The sequence below is a fragment of the Aspergillus sclerotioniger genome (assembly GCF_003184525.1).
Source record: "Aspergillus sclerotioniger CBS 115572 chromosome Unknown BO94scaffold_26, whole genome shotgun sequence".
NCBI classification, from domain to species: Eukaryota; Fungi; Ascomycota; class Eurotiomycetes; order Eurotiales; family Aspergillaceae; genus Aspergillus; species Aspergillus sclerotioniger.
The window spans coordinates 403,249-429,924 of NW_020291016.1; the positions used below are offsets into that span (position 1 = coordinate 403,249).

The following is a 26,676-nucleotide window of genomic DNA, read 5'->3' on the forward strand; positions in this document are numbered from 1 at the left end:
CGTGATCGCTCTATGGGGTCAATTGCACTGGCTGTGGACCTAAATTGTGCCAATGGCACCCGAATCACACAGCCAAGTATTATTTATCTATATGATATATACTTGACCGTCGTGTCCTCAGACACAATGTCATCAACATGACATGACGTAAACAAGGTACCATACAACGGCCCTTGTTCCTTCATTCGTCCCCAGAGAGAAGGGTACTCTGCTACATGCCACATGGTCCCGAACACTCAGGTCGTGGGAAATAAACCAAGAACAAGAGATCCATCCGGGTACTCGATCTGCGGGATGACATTCCCCAAGGACGAAGAAGCAAAGGTCGCAAATATCACGAAGACAAAGGGAAGAAAGCGAAGAGTTTTATAACCGATGACGCCAACTCGGCGTGTATGTGCTGCGGCTGCGGGCTGTTCTTGGCTCGTGAGTTGGTTATACTGGGTTGTTATTATCGATTTGAGAGTCGAAGAAAGAAGAAAGTAATGGAAAAAGAGACGTACCTCACGTCTTTGATTCCTTACTCTGGGTAGTATGTGTGGTGGTCTAGTAAAGTCACATACGCAAATACCAGTTCTGGTTATGTCCGTGGAAGGAGGGAAATTGAGAAGGGATAGCTTTTCATGGTTTACATCATATGTGGTGATTGGGGATTGTGGCGATGGGGGGTGGGTTGGTGGATGGTTGGTTTAGATCAGGCACACGCGCAAGGACTACTACTGTGTCTTTCTCGGGGCCAGATATGAGACTCAAAGTTTCCCGCGGTTTATGTTGTTGTCATTGGGGGTTATGTGGATGGTGAGTGGGGTGTTTGAGAGTTGATGTGGATATGGATCTAAATCCGGATGGATATGATGACGACTATGGATAAAGGACACACGCAAGGATTATATTACAACTGAAGATAAAGAATGAATTAACATCATTAATTAGATACATATGACTTACCAATCCTACCTACAACACTCCATCCAACTCCTTCTAAACAATGTCTTGGTTAGATAGCATTCTATATCTAAATACTAATAGCCAGTGTACAATATCCGAACTATTTTAAATACTATCCCGAGAAACCTGAACGCCAATAATCCATTCCCTACCCAAGAGAAAATAAAAAGAAATCTAGAAGAAAAGAGTAGGGTATAGAACCTAGAACTGAGGCGGGAAGTAGTCAGGGAGCGAGCAGTACGGGTCCGTGGTCTGATCCGATATATGATATCATGTAGTGAAGATGGGAAGACTCTGGTATTGATTTGAAGTGATCAGGTTGGTCGGCAGAGAAATGCATGTAGGTGTAGATCGCCTTGAGGGTAGTGTGGGTAGGGTGGGGTTGGATAGAGGATGGGTGATGGGAGGCGACGAGGTGGGGGGCTCTATTTGTTATTGAGGTGGTGGTTGGGAGGGGGAGTTTCTTGAGATTCGGTTTTGTAAGATGGAAGGTTTAGTTGGTTGATGGGTAGGAGGGTCATGGCTAGATAGGGGGTAGAGTACGTGGGAATTCATTTGAAGGAGATGAGCAAGAATTGGATTGTCATCAACGTCATGTCATGTCATGTAATTCATAGTCTATCATAAGTAAGAGCAACCGATCGTGAGATCAGCGAGTATCTATATAATATTCTCCACCCTCACCCGATAAAAGAGGGTAGGATAGGTAGGTACTATCGACACCGATACATCTCCACCATTTCCCCCCTCACCTGTCTCGCAAGCGGCCATACTCTCCCCAAGACTTGCAATGCACCTACTCCCAGCTCGATCCTCGCTTTGAGGGAGTCTTCTTTCGCTCGCTCTCTATCCCGCGATTCGGTCGTGTTGTGGTTCTTTAACGATAGTGGGGAATTACGTCCCACCAACGCAGCAACGTGCACCACAACAGCGATGGCTAACCCGCAGGTGAAGAATGGGGTGCGGGAGATGACGGAGCTGGGGAGGGTGGCGAGGTTGGAGAGGAGGTCTGCAGCGCGGAGGAGCTTTTGGTTATGTGTATTTGTATTTGGCGTTCGTTGGGTGATGTGGGTGTTGGCGCAGGAGATTGGGCTGGCGTGAACACGGGTGCAGGAGGTTGAGGTTGAGGTTGAGGTTGGTGGGAGTATCGATGATGTTGAGTTGATGGTGGTGGCGTGGTAGGCTGAGAGACGGATTGTGGAGTGGGGGTGGTGGAGATAGATTAGGCTTCTGGTTGGATTTGTTAGATTGAGGCTGTGCTTGGGGTCAAAGTGACATACAGATAAGTTATCATTAATGTTTGAAAAGCCATTTCGTCGACAGTGGAGGCATCGTGGTCTGGAAGGGAAGAAGGGAGTCGCATGAGAGAGGTGGCAAGACGGGCATCCAGGGTTTCGGTTCGGAATTCGGTATCGGGGTCGAGGCATTGCGTGATTTGCAGGACAGCGCGGAGGTTCTGGATTGCTAGGATACGGTGGGTGAAGGAAGAGATGTGGTGCATGTCGGGGTCGGGGAGGGTGGATAGGCTGGGAGGCTGTTGGAGGATTTGTTGACGGGGTTAGCTTGTATGGATAGAAAGGTAGCAGGAGGCTCACCTCGGCATTGTAGGCATTTTCATCACACGGGAGCTGCATTTCGTTGTTGATCCATTTCTGGCTGGGCAGGATGGCCCCGCTTAGAGCCGAAATGATCCCCTCTACCACGACGAGCTCCCAGTATGTCCGTCGCCAGCTTTCCTCAAGGATAGGGCTACCGCAGGAGTGGGCTCGCGCAAAAGAGGTGCTGTTCATCCCAAGGCGGCACGCCAGCTGGATAGCTTCATGGAGGAGCTTCCGTGCCTTCTCTTCCCCTCCGGAGGCGTGCTCGATGATGGCTAGGAGTAGCAGGCCCTGAACTTTGTACCCGTCATTGGGAGCCGACAAGACCGTGTAGGCAGATGTGTGAAACGAGTCACTGAATCCTGGGTGGGGATAGTAGTGGCTGCCAATGTAGCGCATGATGTGCGGAATGTAGGCTGGGATCTGCTGACAGAGAGGCGACGCGAGACTTCGCCGGGGCAGCAAGATGGGATGCGAGCGGTGGAAGTGGTGGTAGTACAGCTGGATCATGGCATCGTGAGCCAGAGGCTCCGAGTCTGCGACTGCTGAGATGAACTCTGGTGGCGATGGGATGGAATCGGAGTGGATGTCGACACTGACGTCGAGATCGGGCAGGTCGAGGAGCTCTGGCTGATTTAGTTAGCATGCATGAATGCCAGTGGAAGAGGAGCGTACATCAATGTCAAGAGACCCATTCAGCCAGCTGGTAAAATCGGGGAGATCCAGGTCGCCCGGATCCGGGCTGGATCGATTCCGCAGGCCGCGACGGGAACGAACATAACGACAGTCGTTGTTGGTGTTGTGGCAACGGGTGCACACCGGCATGCGAGCGTCGCATTTGAGATGGCGACGACGGCAAGGCACACATGCAACAGGGGATGGTTTCTGGTCGGCCATGGTGATGATTTGGAGGATAACCGTGTAACGGGCGTGGAGGATATTTGTACAAGTATGGATCTGACCTCATCGAGGCTGAAGGCAAGCCAAGATCCCCGGTCGGGGACCACGGCATGCCTGATGATCTGGGGTCTTGACAATTGGCATCCATGGAATGGGGATGTGGATAGCAGACGGCGACCAGCGTGGTTTCCCGAACAAAGCCATCTGCAGGTGGGGAGATTTAAAGAGGTGATCCCCGACTGCCAGAGTCCCGAGACTGCGGATCCGGAACCAACCCAGGGTCTTGGGATGGACATGGTGGCTGCAGCTGGTCCAGATTGGTTCCCGATGCAGGTGGTCGGGCTTCACTCGTAATCTCCAGAGTTCAGAGAATAATCGAAGATTGAGCCACAATTGATTGTCGGCGACCATCCAACGCTGCAGTGGTGGGGATCCCGAGGCCGAGCGGGTGCAAACTAACAAACTAACAAATAGTCCCCGACCACGGATGATGCATGGTCCCCGATGCCGCGTGGACAGGACAGGATGAGATGAGACAAAGACGGAACTCGACCAGACGGTGGATTAATTGTCCGATGCAGTGAATCAATGGATCACCGTCGGTTGAAGTTACCGGAATCACTGCAGGAGTGCAGGAGAATTAATCCCTGGCTTCTACCGCCAGATGCAAAGGTTGACAAATCATGGCTGACTGATCCAATCCCCGCCCGCCACGCCACTTCTCTCTCTCATTCATTCCATCACTCATCACCACCACATTATCCTCTCCCTTCACCTCCCAACAATCCCTCAACCAACCAATAATCGACCACCAAAGTATCGAAGATTCCCCCAAAACTCTAATCCAAAATGATCACCCATATCGTTCAGTTCCAATTCAAGTCATCCACTTCCCCCGACAAAGTCCAGGAGGTGAGTCCCATGACGTCATCGCATTCCCAGCAGTGCTGACCAGACAGACATGCGCCCACTTCAGCTCTTTAAAAGACAACTGTCTGCATCCCACCACCCAACAGCCCTACGTCAAGTCGTTCAAGGCAGGAAAGCAGGATTCGCCCGAAGGAATGCATGTATGTTGATCCTGGCGTCGGAATACTGATTGGGTGGAGGATTCAACCCCCGTTCCAGGGGTGCGGCAAAGGCTAATCTGTGCTATAGAATAGCATCACCCATGTGTTCGTCATGGAGTTCGAGTCCAATGAGGACCGTGACTATTATCTCACCAAGGATCCCGCCCATCTGGGATTCGTCAAGACCCTGGACGGATTGATCGAGAAGTCCCAGGTAGTGGATTTCACCGAGGGGGTGTTTTAATCCCCCTTAAGGGGTGGTATGCATTGATGAGTATTGATGATATGTATATATATATGATGCAGCGACGATGCAGCAAAGGTTCAGGAAATCAACTTTTAATGACGCTATAACTGGATTCCTCCTGGTGGCCCACCCACTTCATGCTCATATATTATATTCCGGCATACAATCAATCCACACGCTCCTCGCGCGTCAGAATCCAGCTTGGCAAGCACACCGCCGCAGTCACCGTAGCAAACACTGCTTCGTCAGCTGCATCACATTGGCTTGGAACTGCACTTACCAGGAATAAACTGATATCCGTACTGCAGACTCGATCGGACGACTTCCTGCATACCCGCCGGCAGGGTGTCAATGTATTTGGAGTCGCTGAGAATGTGGCGGACAATCTATCAACATTAGCACAATACTGGCCACATCGACATTGGGTAAACACCTCTTGGGTCTCCCCCCCGAAGCGTCCTGCCATATCATGCATGAACCCAGTCCGAACGAGTAACGGGGCGATAGACGCGCCGAGGATGATCCCCAACTGCTGACTGAGATAGTATGCCCCGACGCAGGCAGCGAGATCTTCCTGAGGTGCTCGAGTCGTCATACCGATGAACTCGCCCGAGATGATGATGCCGATGGGCGTGCTCATGGGTATGACGAGGAGGGACTCCCAGACGGGGCGATCAAAGTGCCAGGAGAAGAAAAGCAGGGTAGATGAGATGATGCTGACCACGCCAGAGATGATACTCATCTTCTTGTAACGTTTGGTTCTAATAAATTAGTGCGGGCGCCATTGCAAATGGGGGGCGACACTCACCGTTTGATTGAGAACCCCGAGATGATCGAACCTCCCGCCAGAGCCATGGTACACAGAACAAGGAAGAATGTCGCCCTCTCCTCGGGCATCTTTTTAACCTGCGTCATGTATTGTGTGATTGTGGCAATGACCTGTCTTGTCAGTATGGCTTTGTGCCATAGGGAATTTGCTTACCCCATTCCGTCCGCTGAATAATATCACTTGCACCAGCCAATACTGCCCAATACCCTGGGTGATCAATCGTAGAGGAACCAGCGGCTTCGTCGCCCAGAGGCACTCATGGTAGGCGAAAACGACTGTGGCCATTGCACACACTCCTAGCAACGCGTAGACAGTGGATGTCTTTGCGTCCACCGTCCCGGCTGCGGTCAAAGCTAGCAGTAGGGTGACAACAGCAGCCGCAAAATTGGCAATGCCAAAATAATCCAGACGTTTGACCTTCTCAATATTGGAAGTTTCGGCGACTGTGGTAGAGGATTCTTTGCGATTCATGGGGAACTGAACCCGGGACAGAAGCAGACACAGCAGGATGAGAGGTAGCCGACCGGCGAACGCCCTATTCCATTAGCAGTGCATAGAACTCGAGGGGGTGTCGTACCATCTCCAGCCCAGCGAGTTCACCATCAAACTCCCCAAAGGAGCTCCCACGCCCCGTCCGATCATGTTCACCACGTTGGTGTAGCTGCGCAGCAATGCGACGTCGCTCGGAGCGGCCAAATCTACACAGGTTAGCATTCCATAGAGACAGACGAAGTTGTCGCACCTGTGATCAGAATGGATATCATGACAACCATGCCCGAAGAACCAGCACCACTGATGACTCTCCCAGCTATCAATTGAGTCATGGAATCGCTGGTGGAGCTGTTGGAGTTAGCATATTCCTGTGACCAGTAAGTGGGCTTCACACCAAATCAGACACCCAAGTGCAAATAAGAGGTATCCCAAAAGCATGGATGTTTTGCGGCCGCAAGTATCTGCAAGAGTGCCATACTGAGTGTGTCAGCGTGTCGCTGATACCTGTACCCAGAAGAATTGCTCACCACCGGTAACGAAATGCAATAGCCTAGGTTATATCCTGTAACCAGCCATGAACCCTTTGATAACTCGTGGAACTCGGAGGCGATGATATCGTAGGTGGCAATGACGAGAGATTCATCCGAGCTTGCTAGAAAGGCACCTGATATTATTAGCAGCTAGTTACTCTTACAAGATATAGGAATACCTAGGTAAGCAATGAATATGGCCAGTCTTATTCGGCCACTGCTTTCTATACTGTCATCTCCGTGATCGGAGGATTGTCCATCAGAGGATTGTTCATCCTGAGGTCTCGTTAGTAACTGGGTAGTTTCGTTGACAGGCATGATGCTTCAAGAGAATCAGTGACAATGTGACCAAATGACAAGCATTGGGTGGTATGGGAGAAGGAAGGAGATCGAGGAGGACGACATCGCGTGCTTATCAGGCTGCACTACGCTGGGTGCCTTATCACCACCTGCACCAATGATATGAGTCATCACCAAATACCATCTTGGCCAGTGAGGGACAATCTGGGGATAATCATTCTGATAACACCATCACTGCAGAGGATTCCGCTAGCCGTTACCCCGCTAGCGCGATCTGCGATAAGTTGATATGTCTCGGCCGACGCACTTGTTCAACTTTTTGTTCCTCAATACTTTATGATGACAGAATGGAGACTGGATGATGAGGCTGATTCTGGGTCAATAAAGGAAGGATATGTGCCTGGACGCCTGAATACCTCGTCTGGTGGAGTATCGGCAAATCATGGGACCCCCGATAACGGAGCGTCATATCGATAGCCAGGACAGAAGCAATAGGTAACTTACCCCGATGACATTCTGCCTTGCGACTCACCATTCTACGCCCCTACCATTGGATCTTCGAGGATTTTATATTGTTTTAAGTATCTCTCCCATGGCCCTAGTCCTGGCCGTGCTCCACCTCCACATGGCAAACGTCACGCAGAGCTATCCCCACTTCTTGTTCCCTCTGGGGTAAAAAGTCAAATGAAGCAAGATCTTCGAAATGTCTCTACGCCTTTGCAACTCACCGCGGACTACTAGGTTTCATATACCCTGCTTCCTGTATTGGCAAATCTATCGTCCATTGGCTAACCCATACGAGAGATGAGTGCAGATCAAATTGTTGGGACCATTAACCACATCGCTATGATTTCGATGGCTCCTGTCTCTTTACGAAGCACTTCACAATACATTCCTTTCTGAGGTGTCGTTGACCAGGTCGGGCTTATAACTCAACAAGCATCGAGCGACACAGACACAGGTCTGAATACCGTGCCTTGAAGCTTCGGGACATTGCGGCGAGGTCTTCGACCGGACTACAAACCCCCCTTCACCTTGGGAAAACTATTCCAAGTGGCGGAATCAATGATATCCTTGGTCTCGAAGTGATATAAGTGAAGAGCTGCAGTAGAGATCATCGCTCCAAGATGCTGTTGTCGCGTGAAATACACAACTGCATACGAGGTTCTTGAACCTGGGGCTTTCTGCGGGCTCTAAGTACCTGGTGAGATATAGAACTTTTTATCTCCAATTCCCGACAAGCTCCAGACTATCGGCCCATTTTAGAGGGTTGTTGGAGGAACTTGTTGTTTAGGTTCTTCGGGACTTTGTAACGCTCGGTGCCACCCGTCGTTGGCCATCTCGGGTTTTACTACCACCCGAAACCAGGTATAAGAGGTTGCAAAATCCCATTGCCTCCTTTCATATCATTCCAACAATACTTCTCATCAAACTATATGTTTCGCTTCTTTACCCAGCATAAAAGCCTCCAAAAATTCTTCTCCCCATTGGGCTCTCTTTATCCACGTTCTCCCTCTCCGGTCCGCACCGTCACCACCATGAAACCCGCACCCATTGCCATTGTCGGCGGCGGGCCATGCGGCCTAACATTTGCACGTCTCCTTGAAACTGCTGGTATTGACTATGTCGTATTTGAACGTGATGCCTCGTCAGAAGGGTCATCACTCTTCCAAGGCGGTACCCTCGACATACACAGCGAAACGGGCCAAAAAGCCCTCCGTCGCGCAGGCCTAACCAAAGAGTTCGAGAAGCTCGCACGTCGAGACGCAACGACAATAACCATACAAACCTGCAAAGGCGACCTCCGCACGACCATTGGTGAGGGTCACGATGCCCCCGAGATCGACCGTCTACAGCTGCGACAGTTGCTCCTGAATTCACTTCCCGCGCATCGCATCCGCTGGGACAAAGCCCTCCATTCGATTGATCGCGCCAACAACAATCAGCAACTAAGCGCAGCAGACTGGCTACTGCGCTTCGCCGATGGTTCAACAGAAACCGGATTCCGACTCATTGTCGGCGCCGACGGCGCAGGGAGTAAGGTCCGCCCAGTGGTACAACCCCTCGCTCCAACTCAACTTCAATAGACTAACGCCATCCAGATCACCCCCGCAAGTCCCCAATACTCGGGCAAAATGTTCATCGAAGGCCGCATATCCCCAGGTAATCCACAATACGCCGCAGCACAAGAGATGATCGGCGCGGGTAACTCCGTCGCCACGGGCAAGGACACCGTCCTCTGCATTCAGCAGATGTCCGATCGTTCTTATCGCGTCTACATGGGTCTCAGGGTACCTTCAACGTTCACTCGTCCTGGCGGCGACGCCGACATAACCGACCCGGAGAAAGCACGAACTGCCGTTCTGGAATTCTACGCCAATTGGGCACCGCATCTGCGTGCATTCGTCGAGGCGGCCGAGTGGCCGTGGCGTCCATGGACACTGAACCGACTTGATCCAGATATTTTCCTCGAGGGAAGTGAGAGTTGGAAACATGTTCCGGGTGTGACACTACTTGGCGATGCTGCACATCTGGCCACGCCAAATGGGGAGGGCGTTAACATGGCCATGTTTGACGCGCTGGTGTTATTCGATTCCATCATGGCCGAGACACAAAAAGGAGATAGCGATGCAGCTGCTATAGAGCGCGCTATTGTTGCCTACGAAGCGGAAATGCGACCCCGAGGACGAGAAAAGATCCTCGACTCGATCAACATGGAAGACATGATGTACACGGAAGACGGAGCAGCGCAGATGCTAGCTATGATCAACCCAGACGCCCAGCATTGAACCAAATCAATCCCTTTAAGCATTGTACAATACTTAGCTAGCTAGCTAGCCAAATACCATCCCATAATCCCTCCCCTTCACCACCATAAACCTCTCATCTACCTACCAACCCACCAAACCAACACTAAATACTCATCTCAAAGGCCCCACCCCATCCATCCAAACCCTGACCTCCACAATCCTCCCCTCCTCATCAAACTCAAAAAAATTACAATTGATCATATCCAAAATGTCCCCGTCCTTCATCTCTCCTGTATACCGTTGCTGGGTAGCGACTTTCCTTTCGCGCTCGTCCACAACCATGTTCAGAACACGATGTTCCATTGTTTTGCTGCGCGAGATGAAATCTGATAGCATGGAGTGGATTTCGCTCTGTCTGGTGAAGGTGGTGCGGGAGGTGGTGATGGTGAATGTGGCGGTTGGGGAGAAGAGGGAGATGGTGGTGGAAAGGTCGTGGGTGTCGATGCTGTGGAAGTAGGTTTTTGTTGTTGTTGAGAGGGAGGTGTATGTCACTGTGGGGGTGGGCATTTTTGGTTTTGGTTTTGGATTTTGGATTCTGGTGGGTTTGGGGAAGCTTTGAAGTGAAGTTGAGGCGGTGATGGTGAGGGGAAGAAGAGAGGAAAGGAGGGGGAGGATGGAAATATTTCCCGAGGTGGGTTGAGGGGTACTACTAACTAGAAGCGGGGCACGTGGGCTATTCAGTCATTCACGGGTGCATTTTGAGAATACTAAGTGTGCAGTATGGTGGGATTGTACTATTCTAGCCACTATGTAGTAATTTGGTGTTTGGCTGATCATCAATCATGGTTATCTAGGTGGCTGAGACGCTACCATAAATAAATAAACTTTGATGCTGGGGGATGTTCCGGGATCTGGGGGTAAGTGATGTGGTATTGCTGTGTGAAATGTGAATCGGCTAAAAGCTTATATCCGACATGGTAATCCTTCTCAAGTTAGGTGCTCCGTAGATGTGAGACATACGGACTCAGAGTCAAGTGGCATCGGAGCTATCCGAGGATCCATCGGAGCGGTTCCGTCCCGTCCAATATTTCAACACACCTTAATTCATCTCCATCTTTTCACCCCTTCAACCCATCATGTCCCGCCAGTTCCGCCAACTCCGACACCTCTCATCAGGGTCACACTCCCTCTTCAAACAACATCAACTCCCAGCAGCCTACTACCGCGGCGGAACATCCCGCGCCGTCTTCTTCAAGCAAGACGACCTCCCCGCAGAGCGCAGCAAATGGGACCCCATCTTCCGCGGCGTCATCGGGAGCCCCGACCCCTACGGCCGCCAACTTGATGGCCTTGGCGGCGGAATCTCCAGTCTATCCAAGATCTGCGTCGTGGGTAAACCCACCCACCCCGACGCAGACATCGACTACACATTTGTCTCTCTGGGAGTGAAGACCCCTGACGTGGATTACTCCAGCAACTGCGGAAACATGATCAGTGCTGTTGGTCCGTTTGCCGTTGACTACGGGCTGGTTTCTCCTGGCCCGGACTCTGCCTGTGTGCGCATTCATAACACCAATACCGGGAAGATCATCCATGCGAGCTTTCCCGTTCTTGATGGGGAGGCTGCGTCGTCGGGGGATTTTGCTATCGATGGAGTCGCGGGGACAGCTGCCCCAGTGCAATTGGATTTTGTGGATCCGGCGGGGTCGAGGACGGGGAAGTTGCTTCCTACGGGGAATGTGAGGGATATGTTGGGTGGAGTTGAGGCGAGTTGTATCGATGTGGCCAATCCGTGTGTTTTCGTACGTGCGGAGGATCTAGGTGTCGAGGGGAATCTCACGCCGGATGAGATTACTGCTCATCCGGGGCTACTTGATCGGCTGGATTCCATTCGTCGACAGGCGGGTGTGAAGATGGGGTTGGCTGATTCACTGGAAAAGGTCCCCGGCAGTGTGCCCAAGATCTGTCTGGTGTCGGCACCGGAGAGGAATGCTCGGGCGGCGGAGCAGGGCCAGACTGCGGATCAGGTGGATCTGCTCGTGCGGGCCCTTTCTGTTGGGCAGCCGCACAAGGCAGTGCCGATAACGGTTGCGCTGGCCATAGCTGCAGCAGCGAGGGTGCCGGGCAGTACGGTTGCTCGGGAGGTTAATGAGAAGATGATCGACGAGGCGGGGATTACGCTGGGACATGCGAGTGGGAATTTGCTGGTGGGAGCGACCTTTGATGGGGATGGGATATTGAAGTTTGCGACGGTGTTTCGGACAGCCAGGAGGTTGTTTGAGGGGAGGATTTTTTGGAAGGGTGATTAGCATTTGTTGGACTCGGTGGCATTGACCCAGATCAGCACTGAATACGATGTGACTGTGCAGCACATGATGGATTAATCTATCTGGGGTTTAGACAGGTGGAGATTTGAACATGACAGGGTGTAAGCTGACATGGAGATGGTATCATACCATACAATGCGTTTGATACAGATGTCAACCACGAATAGTTGTAAGTATTACTTGTCTGACCAAGTAAGATAGGATCAGTATATGTAACTAAATCATAGTGGTACATCCAAGAATAGACGAGAACAACAAATGTGATACCGTGGAGGCACCGACATTGGATAAAACCTTAGGCGCCAAGCTCTGCTCTTGCCGTCCGGCCCCCACGCCAGCTCGGGACTGGGCCGTTGATTGGGCGATCAACGGCAGGGAGAGACAAATAAGGCTTGGCCCTGAATTCACCAGGATCAGGCTATGCAGGGATTATTTTAGTGATTATTCTTGTTCGCGACGAGGCTGTGCGTCGGAATGCCTACTTAACCTGAGGCGCCGGCGCGACCGCCCTCGCCTCGTTTTATCTCAGATAATGACTGCATGAACAACATACCCCCAGGGTGGCTACTCTGCCCATCTCAACATGTTCGCCAATTTCATGCCCAAGGCGAAAGCCTTCACTCGCGTCGCCCAGAAACCGCCTTCTTCGCATGTGCGGACAGTGTCCAGCCACAGCGATGATTCGCTGGCCGGTGGCCTCAACCACGAGGTACGGCGGCAAATGTGGGTGCCTGTGATGCTGCACTCAATGACCTTTGTTGCATTCGCTGTTTTGTTCATCATTTTTATCATCGTCATCGAAGTGCTGTACTCTGTATCGAATCGGAAGGATGGCTTGAGCTCGAGTCAGGAAAAGTATCATTATCTGTGGACGTATGGCCCCACGGCGGGTAAGTTCTTCCGGACACAAAAGCAGTGGTGAGCCTATACTGATAGTCTGATACTCGTCTCAGTCCTTACAATCGTCGCCGGATTCTGGGGACAGGTCGAGTATCGAACGAAACAACTTGCGCCATGGAAGTCTATGAGTCAAGAGCCGAAACCTGGATCGCAATCCCTGTTGCTGGATTACGTATCCGACTGGAATGTGGTGGTCATGTTTCGCGCTCTGAGGCAATCTGTCTGGGTGGTTCCTTTGGCTGTTCTAGGCACTCTCCTGATCAAACTAGTCACGGTCGTCTCGACCGGTCTGTTTATGTTACAAAGCGTCTACATGGAAGCTGTTCCCACCACTCTCCACACCCAAGCGAGCTTTAACGCAGCCGGATATGATGGTGCCAAGGTCGATGGCACCGCTGCAATGGTCGTCGCCGGAGCTTGGTGGCTTGACCTTTCATATCCGGTGGGATCAACCGACAAGTATGCCTTTCAGCCATTCACATCCAAATCCCAACTCGGTAGGTCGCCTCCCACCTTTGGCTACCATATGCTGACTTCACTAGGTAGCCAGGCAGTCGTCTCGGGGACCGTGGATATGTTTTCTGCCGATCTGCAATGCGACGTAGGCACGGTCACGAATTGGACGCAGGAGTGCACCTCCCAGGGCTGCGAGGACCTCCAACTCAACATGACGCTGAGCACGCCATCGTGCTCCAAGTATCCGTTGTCCAGTTTTATCAGAAGCACCTCTTGCGTAGGAGGGTATTATGCGGACGTCTTCTCTGCCACCTGCGCCGATACGGCTGCTGACGAGCAATTGATCTTTGCTGCCGCTCACTGGTCGGAAAACCTCACGGAAATTCAAACGCTCATTTGCAGCCCGACATACAATATCACCCAAGGATCAGTCTCACTGCTTTATGGTAACCAGAGCGTGGTGAGCCTTCACCCCTCCAACAGCAGTACATATCGTACAATTCCAGATCTCCGCCCAGCCGAGCTTGGAACTGGACTGGTATCCACCATGGCAGGCGCCGAGGACACTCTGGATACGCTGACCTACGTGGATGACTCGACCACGGAAGGCCGCGGATATCAATACAACTTCAGTGATCCCAACAGTACCTATCCTAGCGGATTCTATGTCGTCGCGAATCTGTCCTCGCCACATGCAATGAGTGACCTACTGGATGCCTCGATTTTAGAAAGGGTATCCCGTCCTGCCTTCACAGCAATCGCCGCACAAATCGCGCGGCAATATCTGCTATCTTCTGCAGATGCGGATTTCAAAGGCACCTACTCCGCCCATATACAGAGGGTCGTTGTCCGAGAACTCTCCGCCCGAATAATGGAGGCTGCCCTGGCCGTCTTGGTCGTTTTGACTGCAATGCTTTGGGTCTGGAGACCCGTTCGCAGCACACCTCGAGATCCTGGCACTATCGCAGGTCTAGCAACTATCCTGAGTCGGAGCCCCGATGTATCGCACCGGCTTGCAGGTTGCAGAAACGCTCAAGACATAACCGCCGAGTTGGCAGACGGGAAATACCACACTCGTGTGACCGACTATGATGGCCGGACATTTAGTATCGAAGAGCAGCACGCAACCGAGGGTACTCGTACGCGGGTCAGCTCCGGTCCTATGACCTGGTGGCAACCAATGTCGGTGTCCCTATGGTGGTGGGCTATTTCCATATTTCTCCCCCTTCTGATCATCGCCGGACTGGAAACTGCTTATCAGATGTCCGCCCAGCATGATGGACTCGGAACCGTTGACTCGAGCGGTTACATTCGCTACACCTGGGTCTATCTCCCAGCCCTGGTGATGCTCATTGTCCGCATCTTCTTCGACTGCATTCATTTCTCCGCCATGTTGTTCCAGCCCTACCTCGAACTCCGCCGCGGTGGCGTCACTGCACCCAGCAGCCTGATGGAGAACCACCTGTCGGAGGTGACAATATACTCATTCATCACTGCTATCGCACGACAGCAATGGGCCATCTGCGCCACGGCGTTCACCGTCCTCCTAGCTCCTGTCCTTACCGTGGCAGTCAGTGGGTTGTACTCAACACAGGACGTGGTCAACACGAGTCCAGCATCCATTGCACGTACCGATACCTTTAACTACACCATCACCCCTCACTCCTCCACCGATAGCGATCCCGGCCTGGGGTTGACTGGTGCCCTAGTCGTCGCTGTCAACATGTCCTACCCCGCCTGGACCTACGATGAACTTGTTATCCCGACCCTAAGCGAGGACTCTCTGACCGACAAGCACGGAAAAGTCCAGGACCAGTCCTACCTGAACAGTACCACCGACGACCCGACCGTCCTCGAACTGAGCCTCCCAGCCCTGCGTGCCAGTCTAAACTGCACTGCCCTCCCGTCAGATGTCATCTACAATGTCACACTCCCGGATGACTTTTTCCCTGCCTGGTCCATCGAAATGTCGCTCGGCGAGAACTGCCAGGACGGCGATGGGACTGTCTCCATGAGTGTCGAAACCGACTACCCCAATCAAACCCAGGCTGTCTTCGGCTCTTTTCAGTACCTCTCCGGCTTCGCCTTCGGGGAATGTCCCTCCCTGCTTGGCTTCTACGGCGTGTTCAACGGCAACTCGACCAGCAACCTGCGCGGCTTCACCTGCAACCCGCAAATCGACCAAGTCAACGCCACCGGCACCTTCACCCTCCCAGGGCTGGAAATTCAATCCGTAACGACCGACGCCTCCAGCAGCCAACTCTTCTCCACCAACATCACCTCCAACCTATACTTCACCGACTTCCTCCCCGAAGCCACCAATCAATACAACCAAGCCTTCGACAACGTCTTCTCCGCCATGCTCAACGACGAAAAGACCCTCTCCATCAGCGACCTCACCGACATGTCCCACTACGACACCGTCGTAAATGCCACCCAACACCTCTACCGCGTCCTCATGGCCCAAAGCCTCAACGGAAACTCGCGCATCCCATCCACCACCAACTCCACCCGCTACACCGGCACCATCGTCAACCCGAACCGCGTCCGTCTCGTCCAGAGCGCCATCTCCACCCGCATCATCGAAGGTTGTCTCCTAGCCATGGTCATCTCCACCGTCATCGCCTACTACTTCATGCACACCAAGGAAGTCATCCCCGTCAACCCGTGCAGTATCGCCGGCGCAGCAACCTTACTCGCCGGCTCGGACATGGTCAAGAGCGACGTGCTCCCCCCGGGGTCGGAATGGTGCAGCGACAAAGAACTTCTCCGACGAGGTTACTTCAATGGACTTGTCTTCGGACTGGGGTGGTGGGACGGTCCGCGATTCGGCATCGATATAGGCAAACCCGAACCGTATCGCGATTAGTTAGCTTTCATACCCAGCTCACCCTTTATGCGTAATGAATGAGATGTATATCAATTTTTTCTTGTAAATGATATCCAACAAAACAAGGTATCTTAGTCGTAATACCAAACACAAGAATTATCTCTTATCTTGTTGCCCTTTTTGTGTAGAAAAATGAAAAGAAAAAAGAAAAAAGGAAAGAAAAAAGAAACATAAAGAGTCTTTGAAATTCCCCTCTTATATCGAGAGGGGGGTAAAGGGGGGAAGACGACAGGTAAATACATCTATTCTTAAAATTGAAATACTATATTAAATCATATATATTGCAGATAGTCCCTCATCTTTGTCTATATAACATCTCGTCTTATCGCTTATTCTGTCGGTCGTACACATGTCTATCCGTTCTATGTAAAAGTCGTAGAAGGGATGGGTGATTTACACCTTGATGGCCGTGTAGTCCTCGTAGCAGTAGACGTAGGCGAGGTATGTCTCTTCAAACCAGGAGGAGCCTTCAACGTCGGAGTAGACGGCGTCGTCGATGTCGTTGCTGTTTGGTACTGGTGTTAATAGGAGGGTAACAAGGGGTGTTGTTGTTGTTGTTGTTGTTGTTGTTGTTTGAGGAAGGGTGATGCATGCTTACCTGTAGAGATCGCAGACATCGGGGCTGGAGAAGTAGGTGTAGTCGCCTCTGTTGTGCGTTAGAAAAAGCTCATCTATAAAGGAAGGGGAGATGGGGACATACGGGTGGTCCAGCTCAGTAAACTCCTTCAATTGGATCTGCTGGGTGAAGGTTTCTCCAGAGGAAGTATAGCCGTATTCGATCTGTTGAATTCAATACATTGCGTAAGTGTCGATGAAATATCATCTGAGGGGAGATGTAGTCGATATTACGTACATCGATGAGCTGGCCAACAACACCGGAGGTGAAGAGGACCATGGAAGCGGCCAGGATAGACTTGTTGAAGAACATGTTGAAGGTAGGTAGGTAGGTTGGGATTGAGTAATAGTCCGGATATTGAGAGAGAATGTTTGGTTTTGATTTGGATGTGTCCGTCTGTTGGGAACGTTCTTGACCTTTAAGTACTATTGAATACCGGCAGTGGCTCGTGCTAGTATGTGATGATGCCTTGATAGTGTCGCCACTTGGGTCCATTTTTGGAATGTAGATCCGGAATATTGCTCGGAGCCGTCGGGTTAACTGCCATCCGGGAGGTTAATGGTGATAGATGTGCTAGCTGAGCTGGGATCGGCGTTGGGATGATCGGTTTAATACTGGGTAGTTCAGAAGCGGTTTGCAATTGGGCGTTTTTGATGGGATGAATCAATACTGTGAGAAATGTATGTCCTGCTACCTATGAAACTGAGCGAAAGCAATTAAGCACATCCAATTGACTGATCATATGACCCATGGAGCTCTGTTGTCAGGAATGGGTTGGCATGCGGGCCGCGCCAATGCATCTGGCCTCCACTCAGCCGATTAGTGGCCGATCGCGAGCCACTATCGACTCCCGGCCGATCGGCACTGCCAGCGTTCAGGGATGAGGAAAGGGTCATGATAAGAGAGAGGAGAGGACTGGCAGTCTGCAAATGGAACCAACAGCGTGAAGTGAAAGTGATCGGCAGGTACAGGTAGCAAGAAGAGTGAATGTACAGCGGCACGAGTATGGTAGAATCGGACTGGATCGAGTCAGTATCGACAGTTCAGTAGTGGCTATTACCCAGGTACATCTTGCCCCTTAGCACATGGGAACGTTAACAGGGTTGAGAGGAAAGAAAAGACTTTCGAATGAACGGCGACGGGAATTATTGGCGTGGGTCAGCGGTCGATAGATCGAGGTGCGCAAAGAACTATTGAACTCTTTAAGCGAGAATTATCTCTCCGCCGATATGAATGACGGTCAAGGGGATCTATTTCCGGTGTAATATGGACTGAATTGTGTACTAGGTTATGCAGTGGCCATAAAAGAAATCATAAGGCGCTGGCTGAGTTGTACTATTTATAATCATTGTCCATCTTCCTATGTATACTTTCAACTCCCCCCCCGACCACACCTCGAAGATAGAGTAACTATTTCGCTTGAACCACACATCATATCACCCCACCCCCCATGAACTAACAACTAAGAATCATACCATACCATATCAACCTGGCAGCTCACAAGCACAAAACATCATCCGCATAAACAGCAGGATCAAGGGTGTGTGTACCCGCCGAAACATAATGAGTCTGGGCACTAGGGAATCTGCAAAACGGGAATGTAAGTAATGGCCTGCAAAGGTACTCGTTTGATGGGACTCACTCATAAAGGAGGCAGTCTGCGGTGCCTTGCCAGGTGGTTATGTTTCCTCTGCGAAGGATTAGAATGATACCTGAAAGCAGGGTCTAATGGAGGCCATACGGCTGATCCAGTGGAGTGAGGCTCTCAGTTTGCACCGTTTGGGTGTAGTAGTCTCCGTTAACGGTGTAGGCGATCTATGTCTGTCAGGAAACTATAGGGGGGGGATAAGAGATTGTCGTGGAGTATGGTTGACTAACATCAATTGTAGCCAGGGCACCAGAGGCACACAGGGTGATGGCGGTGGCTAGGATAGATTTGAGTTGCATCTTGGTGGTTTTGTAGTGGGGTCTGTTGAGCAAAACTGGGCTTGACTGTGGTGGTGGATGTTTGTCTAGTGGGGGGTACAGGTCATTTTATAGCAACCTGATGACTGCGGAATATTATCTCCCAAGGGGGATTTGGTATGTGACCTGCCATGAAATGCACCCTCCAGGGCTGAGCTGTCGGGATATCAGATATGTCTCTTGGCATGGATGGCCTTGCATGGATTCCCAGACTTCATTGGATACTCTGGTTTGCACGTGGTAATGAGAAGTGATACAGGACCAATTGGTGTGAGTAGGAAACATTTATCTTCTTCGGATGCAGTTGTAAGTCTGATCTGTCTCGGGATCGGCGGACCCTGGCTGCTGCGGACTGAGATCCCCGCGCTTCCACGGGGCCACGTCGTCATAAGGCATCCAGTCCTTACCGCGCTTTTTCTAGTAACGATATATGCCAGGCCTTACGGAATCTTTTTCCAAGACTTTCAGACTAGATATAAAATGCACTGCCTCCGAGATATGCAAACTGCAACCCATCCTGAAGAATGGGTAATTCAGTTTCGATTGACAGCCTATGTGGGATGGTCGGGGAAAAGACATCCTTCCCGAGGAACGCTTAATTTAGACGTGGCAAATCCTATCATGGGAAGGGGGATATTATCAAATGCAATGGATAGAAGATTGCCATCCTTAATCACAGTTGTGCGTCATTGGACGCCTCATGTAGGGCGTTCTGGGAGGCCTAATTGGTATGCCTATAGCAGGGTATCTTGGCCAGGAACATGCCAAAAATAAATATAACAAGACAGCAGACCACCTATCGTAGGTAGGCCGGTTAGGCGCCTCATTCAGCTTTTTCCCAAGAGTAAATAATCCTGGACTTCATTGACTTCATGATGCCCATTTCCAACAACAAATCAATCCCCATGCGAGGCTCAAGAAATCCACTCATAACTCAACACCGGAATCTCAAACACCGGGGCAGTGCACGTCGCATTGAAATACGCATCATGCGTGCACGTCAATGTAAAATCCGTACTCCCCGAGTACGTAATCAAACTGCCATTCGCACACGTCAAGGCATGTCCATCTCCCAACACATAATCCATATGTCCCGTCGAAGTGGCATAGTCCGAGCTGCCATAGAACGAGACAATCCGTCCTTCACCCCGATCGGCATAGCCGCAATTTGACGCGCCGTTTCCGATATCATGCACCCGATAGCCGATGTACTCATCGTGGCAGGTCAATCCATCGGCAAAGTCGATGTCAAGGGTCTCGGGTGGACCGTAACCCCATGGCTGGTAATTGGGCATGCCGGTCCAGCAGACATTCACCATGCTGCCGTTGCAGGTGGCGGGGTCGGGGGCGCACCAAGAGTCGCCGCAGAGACAGTCTTTGAAGTTGATGTCGGCTTGGTTGTGGATGCAGTCGAGGCTTTTGGAGCCGTTGAACCAGTGGAAAGTGGTGACTTCCCAGGTGGGGAGGGGGCAGCCATCTGGAGGTGTGATGGAGCGGGGGTGCAGGAGGGCCGTGGTGGAGGTGGTCAGGGCCACCAGGGTGGCGAGAGTGGAGGTCAACATAGTGTTTGGAGTGTAAGTGAGAAGATGGGTTGTGAAAAATCAAGATGAGTCGATTGTCTGAGGCATGCTTTATAGCCTGACCTCAGTAGAAGAAGAATTGAGGGCATCGTGTGGTCAATGTAGAATATCGAAGCGAGTGGTTGAAGTCTGAAATTCAGGTTTTTCTGCATGCACATAAGCGGGCAGGTGAGACATCACGAATGAACAGCCAAGACCACGGGCCGATGTAAAACATCCGGCTGGTCCGCCCTATTTATGGGTGTCGCGGTCCTTGGCATCGGAGATCTCAGGTCTGGCTGCTGAAGCGATTCATGTTATGCTGGAATTGGTGTATGTGTCGGAGACTCCGAAGATGTAGCTGGTCGTGTATTCCTGGTTGGGAAGTTGGTCCAGGGGTTGAATACGAGCCTTGGGCGGTTTGCATTGGATGCGGTGGTTCAGGTACGTGACATTTGCCCCTCAGGGACCATAACTATGTCAGAAGCCCCATGGGACCTGGCAGACCAATTCAAATTGAATGATGAGCTTGGACAAATGGGCTGATCAAGGGATCATGTGACCAGCCCATCATTTCTGCCTTAGAGTTATGGCTACTATATCGCATTCCCCCAGAAGAAAGATTTTACTGCACCAATGGAGAGTTCCGATTCGGGTCGGTCCCGCGAAGAACTCCATGACGTCACCACATCTGGACCCGAGCTCAAAATCTACATGGTAGAACGCGTCGAGAATTGGGGAGCTAAAGGGGTGATTGCTGTACCCGGAGCACAGATATGAACGTTTGTGATCCCGCGGAGGATGTCGGGCTGCTTTGAAAGAAGTATTCGAGCTTATGGTGAGCTGCAAGCCTCAAGATGCATCTGGTTGATGGGGCAATATTCATTGCTTGGTCACAACTAGGTAAAATGGGAATCCAGGACACTCGAAATGCATTTTTGGTGAACATATGGTTAGTAGCCCGTGCTGCAATTTGAATTGCATTGATCGTCTGTCCTGCAGGCACAATGTCTCTGCAGTCTGGTCCAAGCTACACAAGTGGGTCAGACTCACCGAGGAAACCCCGAGCATCACTACCCTGAGAATTGAAGCTGTCCTTGCTGTTGAGAATGTCAACACAACACTTTACCCAGACAGTCTAATACCTGAGTAGATACCAGAGCAATTGTCTAATCCATTACCCTCATCCACAATGATCAACGTGGAAGCTTAAGCTTATCGCGAAGGAAAGCTTCGAGTGGCCGGCCCCTCACCGGGCAGGCTGTAACCAGTAAGTCCTCCGCCCCACCAGATCCCTTCAGAATTTAAGAACCCCATTACCCCTCCATCCCCTCCATCCGTCCACATCCCCCAATTGATCCCCCAATACCGTCAAAATGGTCTACACTATTGTTGTTCGTACGTGTACCTCTTTGAGATCCATCTGACACAGTCAACACAAGGATCACACTAACCAAGGATAATGCAGACATGCGCGCCAAGCCCGACGAGGAGAGCATCTCCAAGCTCCACGCCAAGCTGATCGAAGCCTCGCGCGTCTACTCCCAGGACAAGGAGACTCTGTCCTGGTTCGTCATGCAGAGCGTCCACGACAAGCAGGACTTCTGCATCGTTGAGCGCTACCTCAACGAGGGATCCCAGAAATACCACCTCGAGAACCCCTACTGGAAGACCTTCGACCCCTATGTCATTCCCCTTTTGGAGAAGGACATGGACCTGAGACGCTTCGAGGAGATGGAGTAAATGCAGATATAAAGGAATGGTTTGGAAAAGATGTACATAAAGTGGTGGTCTGATGCCGTACGTTGGACTTGGTAGGTGAATGCTACCTTGGTGCCAATACCGATGATCTCGTCGTATACAAGATTGGGATATGTAGTCTGCAGGGGATGAATCTGGCTGGGAATCCAAAGTGATACCGAGAATGGTATCATGTGAATGAGACTGGATCATCTTTACGATGATATCACTGGCTTTGCCACATGACAGTCCACGGTGCTGTCAAAGTGCTATATGCCGCATGGGTACGAGGAATTATAGAGGGGCAAAGTATTGACTTTGACTTAGCTTGGCTGCCCATTATGAGGATCAGAAAGAACGAGAGCTATTTTAGCTCTATACTATTTCTTTCTATATGGAAATTCGCTAATCTCCTGATAAGCATCGCTGCAAGTTCACCATTTCCTCTCCTTTCAAACCACATTCCAACAACCCAGCAAAGACGACAAAAACAAGACCAAGACCAACTCAAACTCCCCCGTTCGACCTACTAAAAAAAGGACTCGAAACATAAACCGGCCTTTCTGACCCCCCTTTCTCCTTCCCCTCCTCCATCGTCCCAGTCAGCAACTGCATCCTCTCCCTCAAAGCCACATTATCACTCAACCTCCCCACCCCATCCCTCCCATCCACAAACCTCGCATCGGCCTTCCCCTCAAACACCAACTCCATCCCATCAACCCATTTCCTCCCGGACCCAACACAAGCCTCCTTCATCCCCTCCGCACTCCGATTAATCATCTTCCTCCAGAACTCTCCCTCCCCGGTCCGCACCACCCCGGCGCCCTCCAGCATCCCAACCGCCCCCGCAACCCAATCCTGACGATTCCCCACCCCGAATTCAGGAATATTCGATGCATCGTTCCCGAACGAAGAAAGGAGGTTGTTGACGCGCGAGCTTTCTTCTCCCAAGAACGAGACTAGTTCGCATCGACCTCGCAGGACGGGGTCGTCTTCAAGTGGTTGCTCGCGTGGATCGTAGATGAAGTCGGCGTCGGTGGGGTTGCGGATGTGGTGCATTGTGCATGTCGAGGCGCCGAGCTCGTAGATGGCTATTCCCATGTGGGAGGGGCCGTCGTTGAGGGTGGCGTCGCCGCGGCCGTAGATGTTGATGCTGATGGCGTGGGTGGGGATGGGGGCTTCGTTAGTTGGGTGGTTCATCGTGATGTTAAGATGTGATTCTAGGAAGATAGATGATGGCTCTTGGGATGATGGATGATGGATGATGGTTGAGATGGCGCGTAACTGTCTGCCTGGAGCGTAGGCGCCAAAGGATGATCACGTGCGGAGGTGATAGGTGAGAACAAAGACAAGTATCGTGGGATGAGAGGAGGTATCGATACAGAATATTAGGATTTATGTGCTGTTTAACTAGACAGTATTCCAAGTTACCAAATCTCCTACCTTTGAGACCTATAGCTGTACGTGATTTGGTTCCTACGTGTTGCAGGGTAGATTCATTTTCATTCTCCTAGAATCTAACCTATGCTGTGCCTGACGGGATTCATATAGAAATGCATAACTCAGATTCATGAATAGTAGCAAACAGTAGCGATATGTCAAATCGTATTTGCGGTACACAAAGATCCTACAGCATGTATGTGGAAGTCAGGCCATGTGCACAGGTTGCGAGACACCAACGATACAGTACCCCTCCCAAACGATTGGTATTAACCATACTTGGCCAATGTCAGTAGAACACTTTGGGGGCTATAAGCCCCAAATCTAGCCAGGCTTTTTGGTTCCATCGCTCAGCTTGGCGGACTGGTCGAGATTCAGCCGGCCTGAGGTTCTCCGTTCTTGACTTGTGACCAAACGTGACTAAGTGGGGCAGTTCGTTGGCGGCTATCGTTTCGATTTTCGACTTCCGACATTATTCTACCTCATCGCGCTGCCAGGAAACGATTTTGGGATGCGTCGTTAGTACAATACAAATCACTTAATGCTTCAACATACCATCCAGAGATTTTGACAGCACGAGGTGCGCCGAACACAATTGAACCTTGCTGTATACCTCGCTAGATCGAAGGAATGGCCACGGATGGGGATCCATCCCTATTGGAGGATGTCGTCAAACTGCTCGAGAAACTACCTTCAATTATTGAAGATGTGCGTCACAGCGAGCTCTGGACCATTGATCTTGGGGGAGATGATGATAAAAATACAGAAATTGTCGTCCGGAAGGTACTAGTTGTGACACCTTATTTAGGAAGCCAACCACTTATGCGTCTGCAGTTTCTTGAACAGCATTCGATTCTACCCCTGCTTCGTCTCTCTAAGGCAACCATTTAGCTCCGAAGCGCCTTAGAATGGCGGCGTGATGCTATCCCAAGATCATATCTCAAAAAAGCAACAGAGATACTTACCCAATCAGGTCTGCAGTATATAATGCGTGTAGGCGACAAACACGTCATGTGGGTAATGGTCGATGAGAATACCATTCGGAGCCTTTCCCTACTATACGAAGAGTTTTTGCGTAATAGGGGGCTCACTAGAGTGGGAATCGCTGCCCTAGAGAACCTTACATCTGTGCTCTTGACGGCACGTGATGAACAGGATAGTGATGCGCATCTGAAGGCCACCTGTGTTGTCCAGTTCAGACCTTCCTATACGCCAGATATCCGTTCGAGAGGGAGATCTCTTCGTGAGAATATTCGTGACAATTTTGCCAAACACGTGCTCCGTATTCAACGATACTACCCGGGTCTTATTGGTGCCATCTACGTCGTAAGGCCATCTTACGACTACCTTGCTAATATGGACATCCCTGAAAACCTTCTCAGAAACACTACTATCCTTCAACGTGCAAGAGATTTGGCTGGCCATCTCGGGGCTGACATACCGCCTGAATATGGCGGGACAGGTATGACACTCTCCGAGTGTGACTGCCTGAAAAACATGTACGGTGAACCCATTGATGAGCCAGCCATCCAAGAAGCACTTCAAAAGCATCCGCTCAGTATGAAATCAGGAAGTGGCTTAGATGAAAAAAATGAAGAAACGGCATCGTTCCCCGTCCAAGAAACTACCCACGACACCAAGGCGGCGAAGCCAGAGCCGGAGCCAGCATTGGTTTTCTCCGAAGCTATCGGACCACCGACAATCATATTGAATTGACGAGATCTGGAGGATAAATCGGCACTTTTCCCAGAGAGGCTCGGTCCCCGTCACGTTCGGGTTGATTCAAATACAATTGTGAAATACGGTCCCGGGGTTCGGCTAGCAGAAGCCGAAGCCATGCATCTCGTGTCCACCCATACCAGCATACCGATCCCAAAGCTGTTTAGCGCCTATAGTCTTTATGGCACATGCTATATTATCATGTCGGATGAGAAAGGCGAACCTTTTAGCAAGTATTGGGACAGAAACTCAGAGCGCAAACGACAGAACATCCTCGGACAATTGCAAGACTACGTTGCGCAAATGCGATCGATGAAAGGAGATTTCATCGGCGGCATTAACTTGTCTCCTTGCAAAGGTAGCATTTTCATTGCAAGTTCATTCGAGTACGACGACGAGGACTATTCTTATGGACCGTATGCCTCTGAGGAGCAGTTTACCGAGGGTATCGTCCAAGCGTTACAAGACCGCCTGCCCTCTCACCTACTTGACGAACCGGCCGATCCCGACTCCAACTTCTGGAACACTGAGTATACCATATATCAGACAGTTCGGCAGCTGCCAACGATGGGCCACACCATCGTGTTCACGCATGGTGACCTTCATCCTGGAAACATGCTCGTCCGCTCCGATGGGACTGTAGTAATATTGCACTGGGACCACGCAGGATACTGGCCAGACTATTGGGAGTACTACCGCGCCATGTCCGCTCGAACCTGGCGCAGATCGTGGGATAGAATGGTCGAGGAATTTGTGCCGCCATTCTATATCGAGTATGCCATATTGAGGAGGGTTTTTATAACTATATGGAAGTAGCCTTCCCAACCATATTCTGCTTATCCCGTGTTGAATTCTTTTGTGGTTGTCCATTCAACAGTCAAGCTATCGCGTGAGACCTCCCATTTCTTTTGGTGTCAAAATCTGGTCAAATTTCCCCAGTGCATCACTCACTCGTCCCTACATACATTACAACGATCAACAACCAATAACCCCTACCCCTCAAGTTAAAGAACCATTCGCATCCACAAAACACATTATAAAATGCCCGTGGGTCTCGTAACCCCAGAGAACCGGGAACCCTCCCCTCTCTGGAAAACGCATCCCTATTCCAAACCCCGACCAGAACGTGCAATCAACTATGACGGATATATATATATTTACAGAACCCCAGTCTCTACCCCACTACCGTTTCCCATACAAAAATAAGCCTATAAACATGTTGCTAATCAATTCCTAATTGTAGTTCGAAAGAGTACCTTTCGTGAACTGTATATCTAAAGACTCTTGGATTGTTTGTGTTGGCTGTGTGATTGTTGGTCGTGGTGATAGTTTATTAGTGTTGATGCGGGAGAGGGTGTGGATAGGTTGATGGGGTATGATGGTGGCGGTGATGGAATTGT

The 26,676-nt window shown here is 50.8% G+C and overlaps 14 protein-coding genes across 14 annotated transcripts; 7 read left to right on the forward strand and 7 right to left on the reverse strand.

Moving 5' to 3' along the window:
- Positions 1 to 236: 236 nt before the first annotated feature.
- On the reverse strand, positions 237 to 3,443 carry BO94DRAFT_588599 (Zn(II)2Cys6 transcription factor; the record flags this gene model as incomplete). The annotated part of the gene is made up of 5 exons (XM_025615894.1): positions 237 to 440; positions 1,749 to 2,178; positions 2,229 to 2,482; positions 2,544 to 3,176; positions 3,222 to 3,443. 5 exons carry the CDS (start codon positions 3,441 to 3,443, stop codon positions 237 to 239), a joined length of 1,743 nt encoding a protein of 580 aa, XP_025464451.1.
- A 605-nt stretch (positions 3,444 to 4,048) lies between these two features.
- BO94DRAFT_195698 (Dabb family protein) lies at positions 4,049 to 4,845 on the forward strand. The gene is made up of 3 exons (XM_025606063.1): positions 4,049 to 4,358; positions 4,406 to 4,516; positions 4,605 to 4,845. The coding sequence occupies exons 1-3, from the start codon at positions 4,296 to 4,298 to the stop codon at positions 4,758 to 4,760; spliced, it is 330 nt and encodes a 109-aa protein (XP_025464452.1). The 5' UTR covers positions 4,049 to 4,295; the 3' UTR covers positions 4,761 to 4,845.
- Positions 4,846 to 4,929: 84 nt separating this feature from the next.
- BO94DRAFT_559143 (MFS transporter) lies at positions 4,930 to 6,932 on the reverse strand (the record flags this gene model as incomplete). Its single annotated transcript, XM_025614045.1, has 10 exons — positions 4,930 to 5,000; positions 5,044 to 5,149; positions 5,197 to 5,524; positions 5,572 to 5,702; positions 5,746 to 6,127; positions 6,170 to 6,290; positions 6,335 to 6,432; positions 6,479 to 6,561; positions 6,612 to 6,748; positions 6,794 to 6,932. 10 exons carry the CDS (start codon positions 6,930 to 6,932, stop codon positions 4,930 to 4,932), a joined length of 1,596 nt encoding a protein of 531 aa, XP_025464453.1.
- A 1,520-nt stretch (positions 6,933 to 8,452) lies between these two features.
- BO94DRAFT_588602 (FAD-dependent oxidoreductase) lies at positions 8,453 to 9,703 on the forward strand (the record flags this gene model as incomplete). The annotated part of the gene is made up of 2 exons (XM_025615895.1): positions 8,453 to 8,968; positions 9,017 to 9,703. The coding sequence occupies 2 exons, from the start codon at positions 8,453 to 8,455 to the stop codon at positions 9,701 to 9,703; spliced, it is 1,203 nt and encodes a 400-aa protein (XP_025464454.1).
- BO94DRAFT_538134 (nuclear transport factor 2 family protein) lies at positions 9,620 to 10,301 on the reverse strand (the record flags this gene model as incomplete). The annotated part of the gene is made up of 1 exon (XM_025612425.1): positions 9,620 to 10,301. A coding segment is annotated over exon 1 (391 nt), but the record flags the coding sequence as incomplete, so codon positions are not given.
- Positions 10,302 to 10,797: 496 nt separating this feature from the next.
- On the forward strand, positions 10,798 to 12,111 carry BO94DRAFT_538135 (DUF453 domain protein; the record flags this gene model as incomplete). Its single annotated transcript, XM_025612426.1, has 1 exon — positions 10,798 to 12,111. One exon carries the CDS (start codon positions 10,801 to 10,803, stop codon positions 11,971 to 11,973), a length of 1,173 nt encoding a protein of 390 aa, XP_025464456.1. The 3' UTR covers positions 11,974 to 12,111.
- A 410-nt stretch (positions 12,112 to 12,521) lies between these two features.
- On the forward strand, positions 12,522 to 16,274 carry BO94DRAFT_498710 (uncharacterized protein). The gene is made up of 3 exons (XM_025609354.1): positions 12,522 to 12,881; positions 12,945 to 13,388; positions 13,434 to 16,274. Exons 1-3 carry the CDS (start codon positions 12,575 to 12,577, stop codon positions 16,214 to 16,216), a joined length of 3,534 nt encoding a protein of 1,177 aa, XP_025464457.1. The 5' UTR covers positions 12,522 to 12,574; the 3' UTR covers positions 16,217 to 16,274.
- A 243-nt stretch (positions 16,275 to 16,517) lies between these two features.
- Positions 16,518 to 17,223, reverse strand: BO94DRAFT_538137 (uncharacterized protein). The gene is made up of 4 exons (XM_025612427.1): positions 17,091 to 17,223; positions 16,938 to 17,017; positions 16,836 to 16,883; positions 16,518 to 16,742 (listed from the first exon to the last, which is right to left on the reverse strand). The coding sequence occupies exons 1-4, from the start codon at positions 17,163 to 17,165 to the stop codon at positions 16,631 to 16,633; spliced, it is 315 nt and encodes a 104-aa protein (XP_025464458.1). The 5' UTR covers positions 17,166 to 17,223; the 3' UTR covers positions 16,518 to 16,630.
- Positions 17,224 to 18,212: 989 nt separating this feature from the next.
- BO94DRAFT_626874 (uncharacterized protein) lies at positions 18,213 to 18,866 on the reverse strand. Its single transcript, XM_025617378.1, has 4 exons — positions 18,732 to 18,866; positions 18,595 to 18,668; positions 18,496 to 18,543; positions 18,213 to 18,438 (listed from the first exon to the last, which is right to left on the reverse strand). Exons 1-4 carry the CDS (start codon positions 18,798 to 18,800, stop codon positions 18,351 to 18,353), a joined length of 279 nt encoding a protein of 92 aa, XP_025464459.1. The 5' UTR covers positions 18,801 to 18,866; the 3' UTR covers positions 18,213 to 18,350.
- Positions 18,730 to 19,662, forward strand: BO94DRAFT_195942 (uncharacterized protein). The gene has a single exon (XM_025606065.1). It carries the CDS (start codon positions 19,008 to 19,010, stop codon positions 19,590 to 19,592), a length of 585 nt encoding a protein of 194 aa, XP_025464460.1. The 5' UTR covers positions 18,730 to 19,007; the 3' UTR covers positions 19,593 to 19,662.
- On the reverse strand, positions 19,663 to 20,868 carry BO94DRAFT_196002 (uncharacterized protein). The gene has a single exon (XM_025606066.1). It carries the CDS (start codon positions 20,378 to 20,380, stop codon positions 19,733 to 19,735), a length of 648 nt encoding a protein of 215 aa, XP_025464461.1. The 5' UTR covers positions 20,381 to 20,868; the 3' UTR covers positions 19,663 to 19,732.
- A 730-nt stretch (positions 20,869 to 21,598) lies between these two features.
- BO94DRAFT_538142 (putative quinol monooxygenase) lies at positions 21,599 to 22,419 on the forward strand. Its single transcript, XM_025612428.1, has 2 exons — positions 21,599 to 21,775; positions 21,846 to 22,419. The coding sequence occupies exons 1-2, from the start codon at positions 21,754 to 21,756 to the stop codon at positions 22,118 to 22,120; spliced, it is 297 nt and encodes a 98-aa protein (XP_025464462.1). The 5' UTR covers positions 21,599 to 21,753; the 3' UTR covers positions 22,121 to 22,419.
- A 54-nt stretch (positions 22,420 to 22,473) lies between these two features.
- Positions 22,474 to 23,423, reverse strand: BO94DRAFT_538143 (uncharacterized protein). The gene has a single exon (XM_025612429.1). It carries the CDS (start codon positions 23,315 to 23,317, stop codon positions 22,625 to 22,627), a length of 693 nt encoding a protein of 230 aa, XP_025464463.1. The 5' UTR covers positions 23,318 to 23,423; the 3' UTR covers positions 22,474 to 22,624.
- A 628-nt stretch (positions 23,424 to 24,051) lies between these two features.
- On the forward strand, positions 24,052 to 26,092 carry BO94DRAFT_568255 (phosphotransferase enzyme family protein-like protein; the record flags this gene model as incomplete). Its single annotated transcript, XM_025614668.1, has 4 exons — positions 24,052 to 24,340; positions 24,392 to 24,425; positions 24,465 to 25,228; positions 25,286 to 26,092. Exons 1-4 carry the CDS (start codon positions 24,188 to 24,190, stop codon positions 26,090 to 26,092), a joined length of 1,758 nt encoding a protein of 585 aa, XP_025464464.1. The 5' UTR covers positions 24,052 to 24,187.
- Between the last annotated feature and the right edge of the window lie 584 nt (positions 26,093 to 26,676).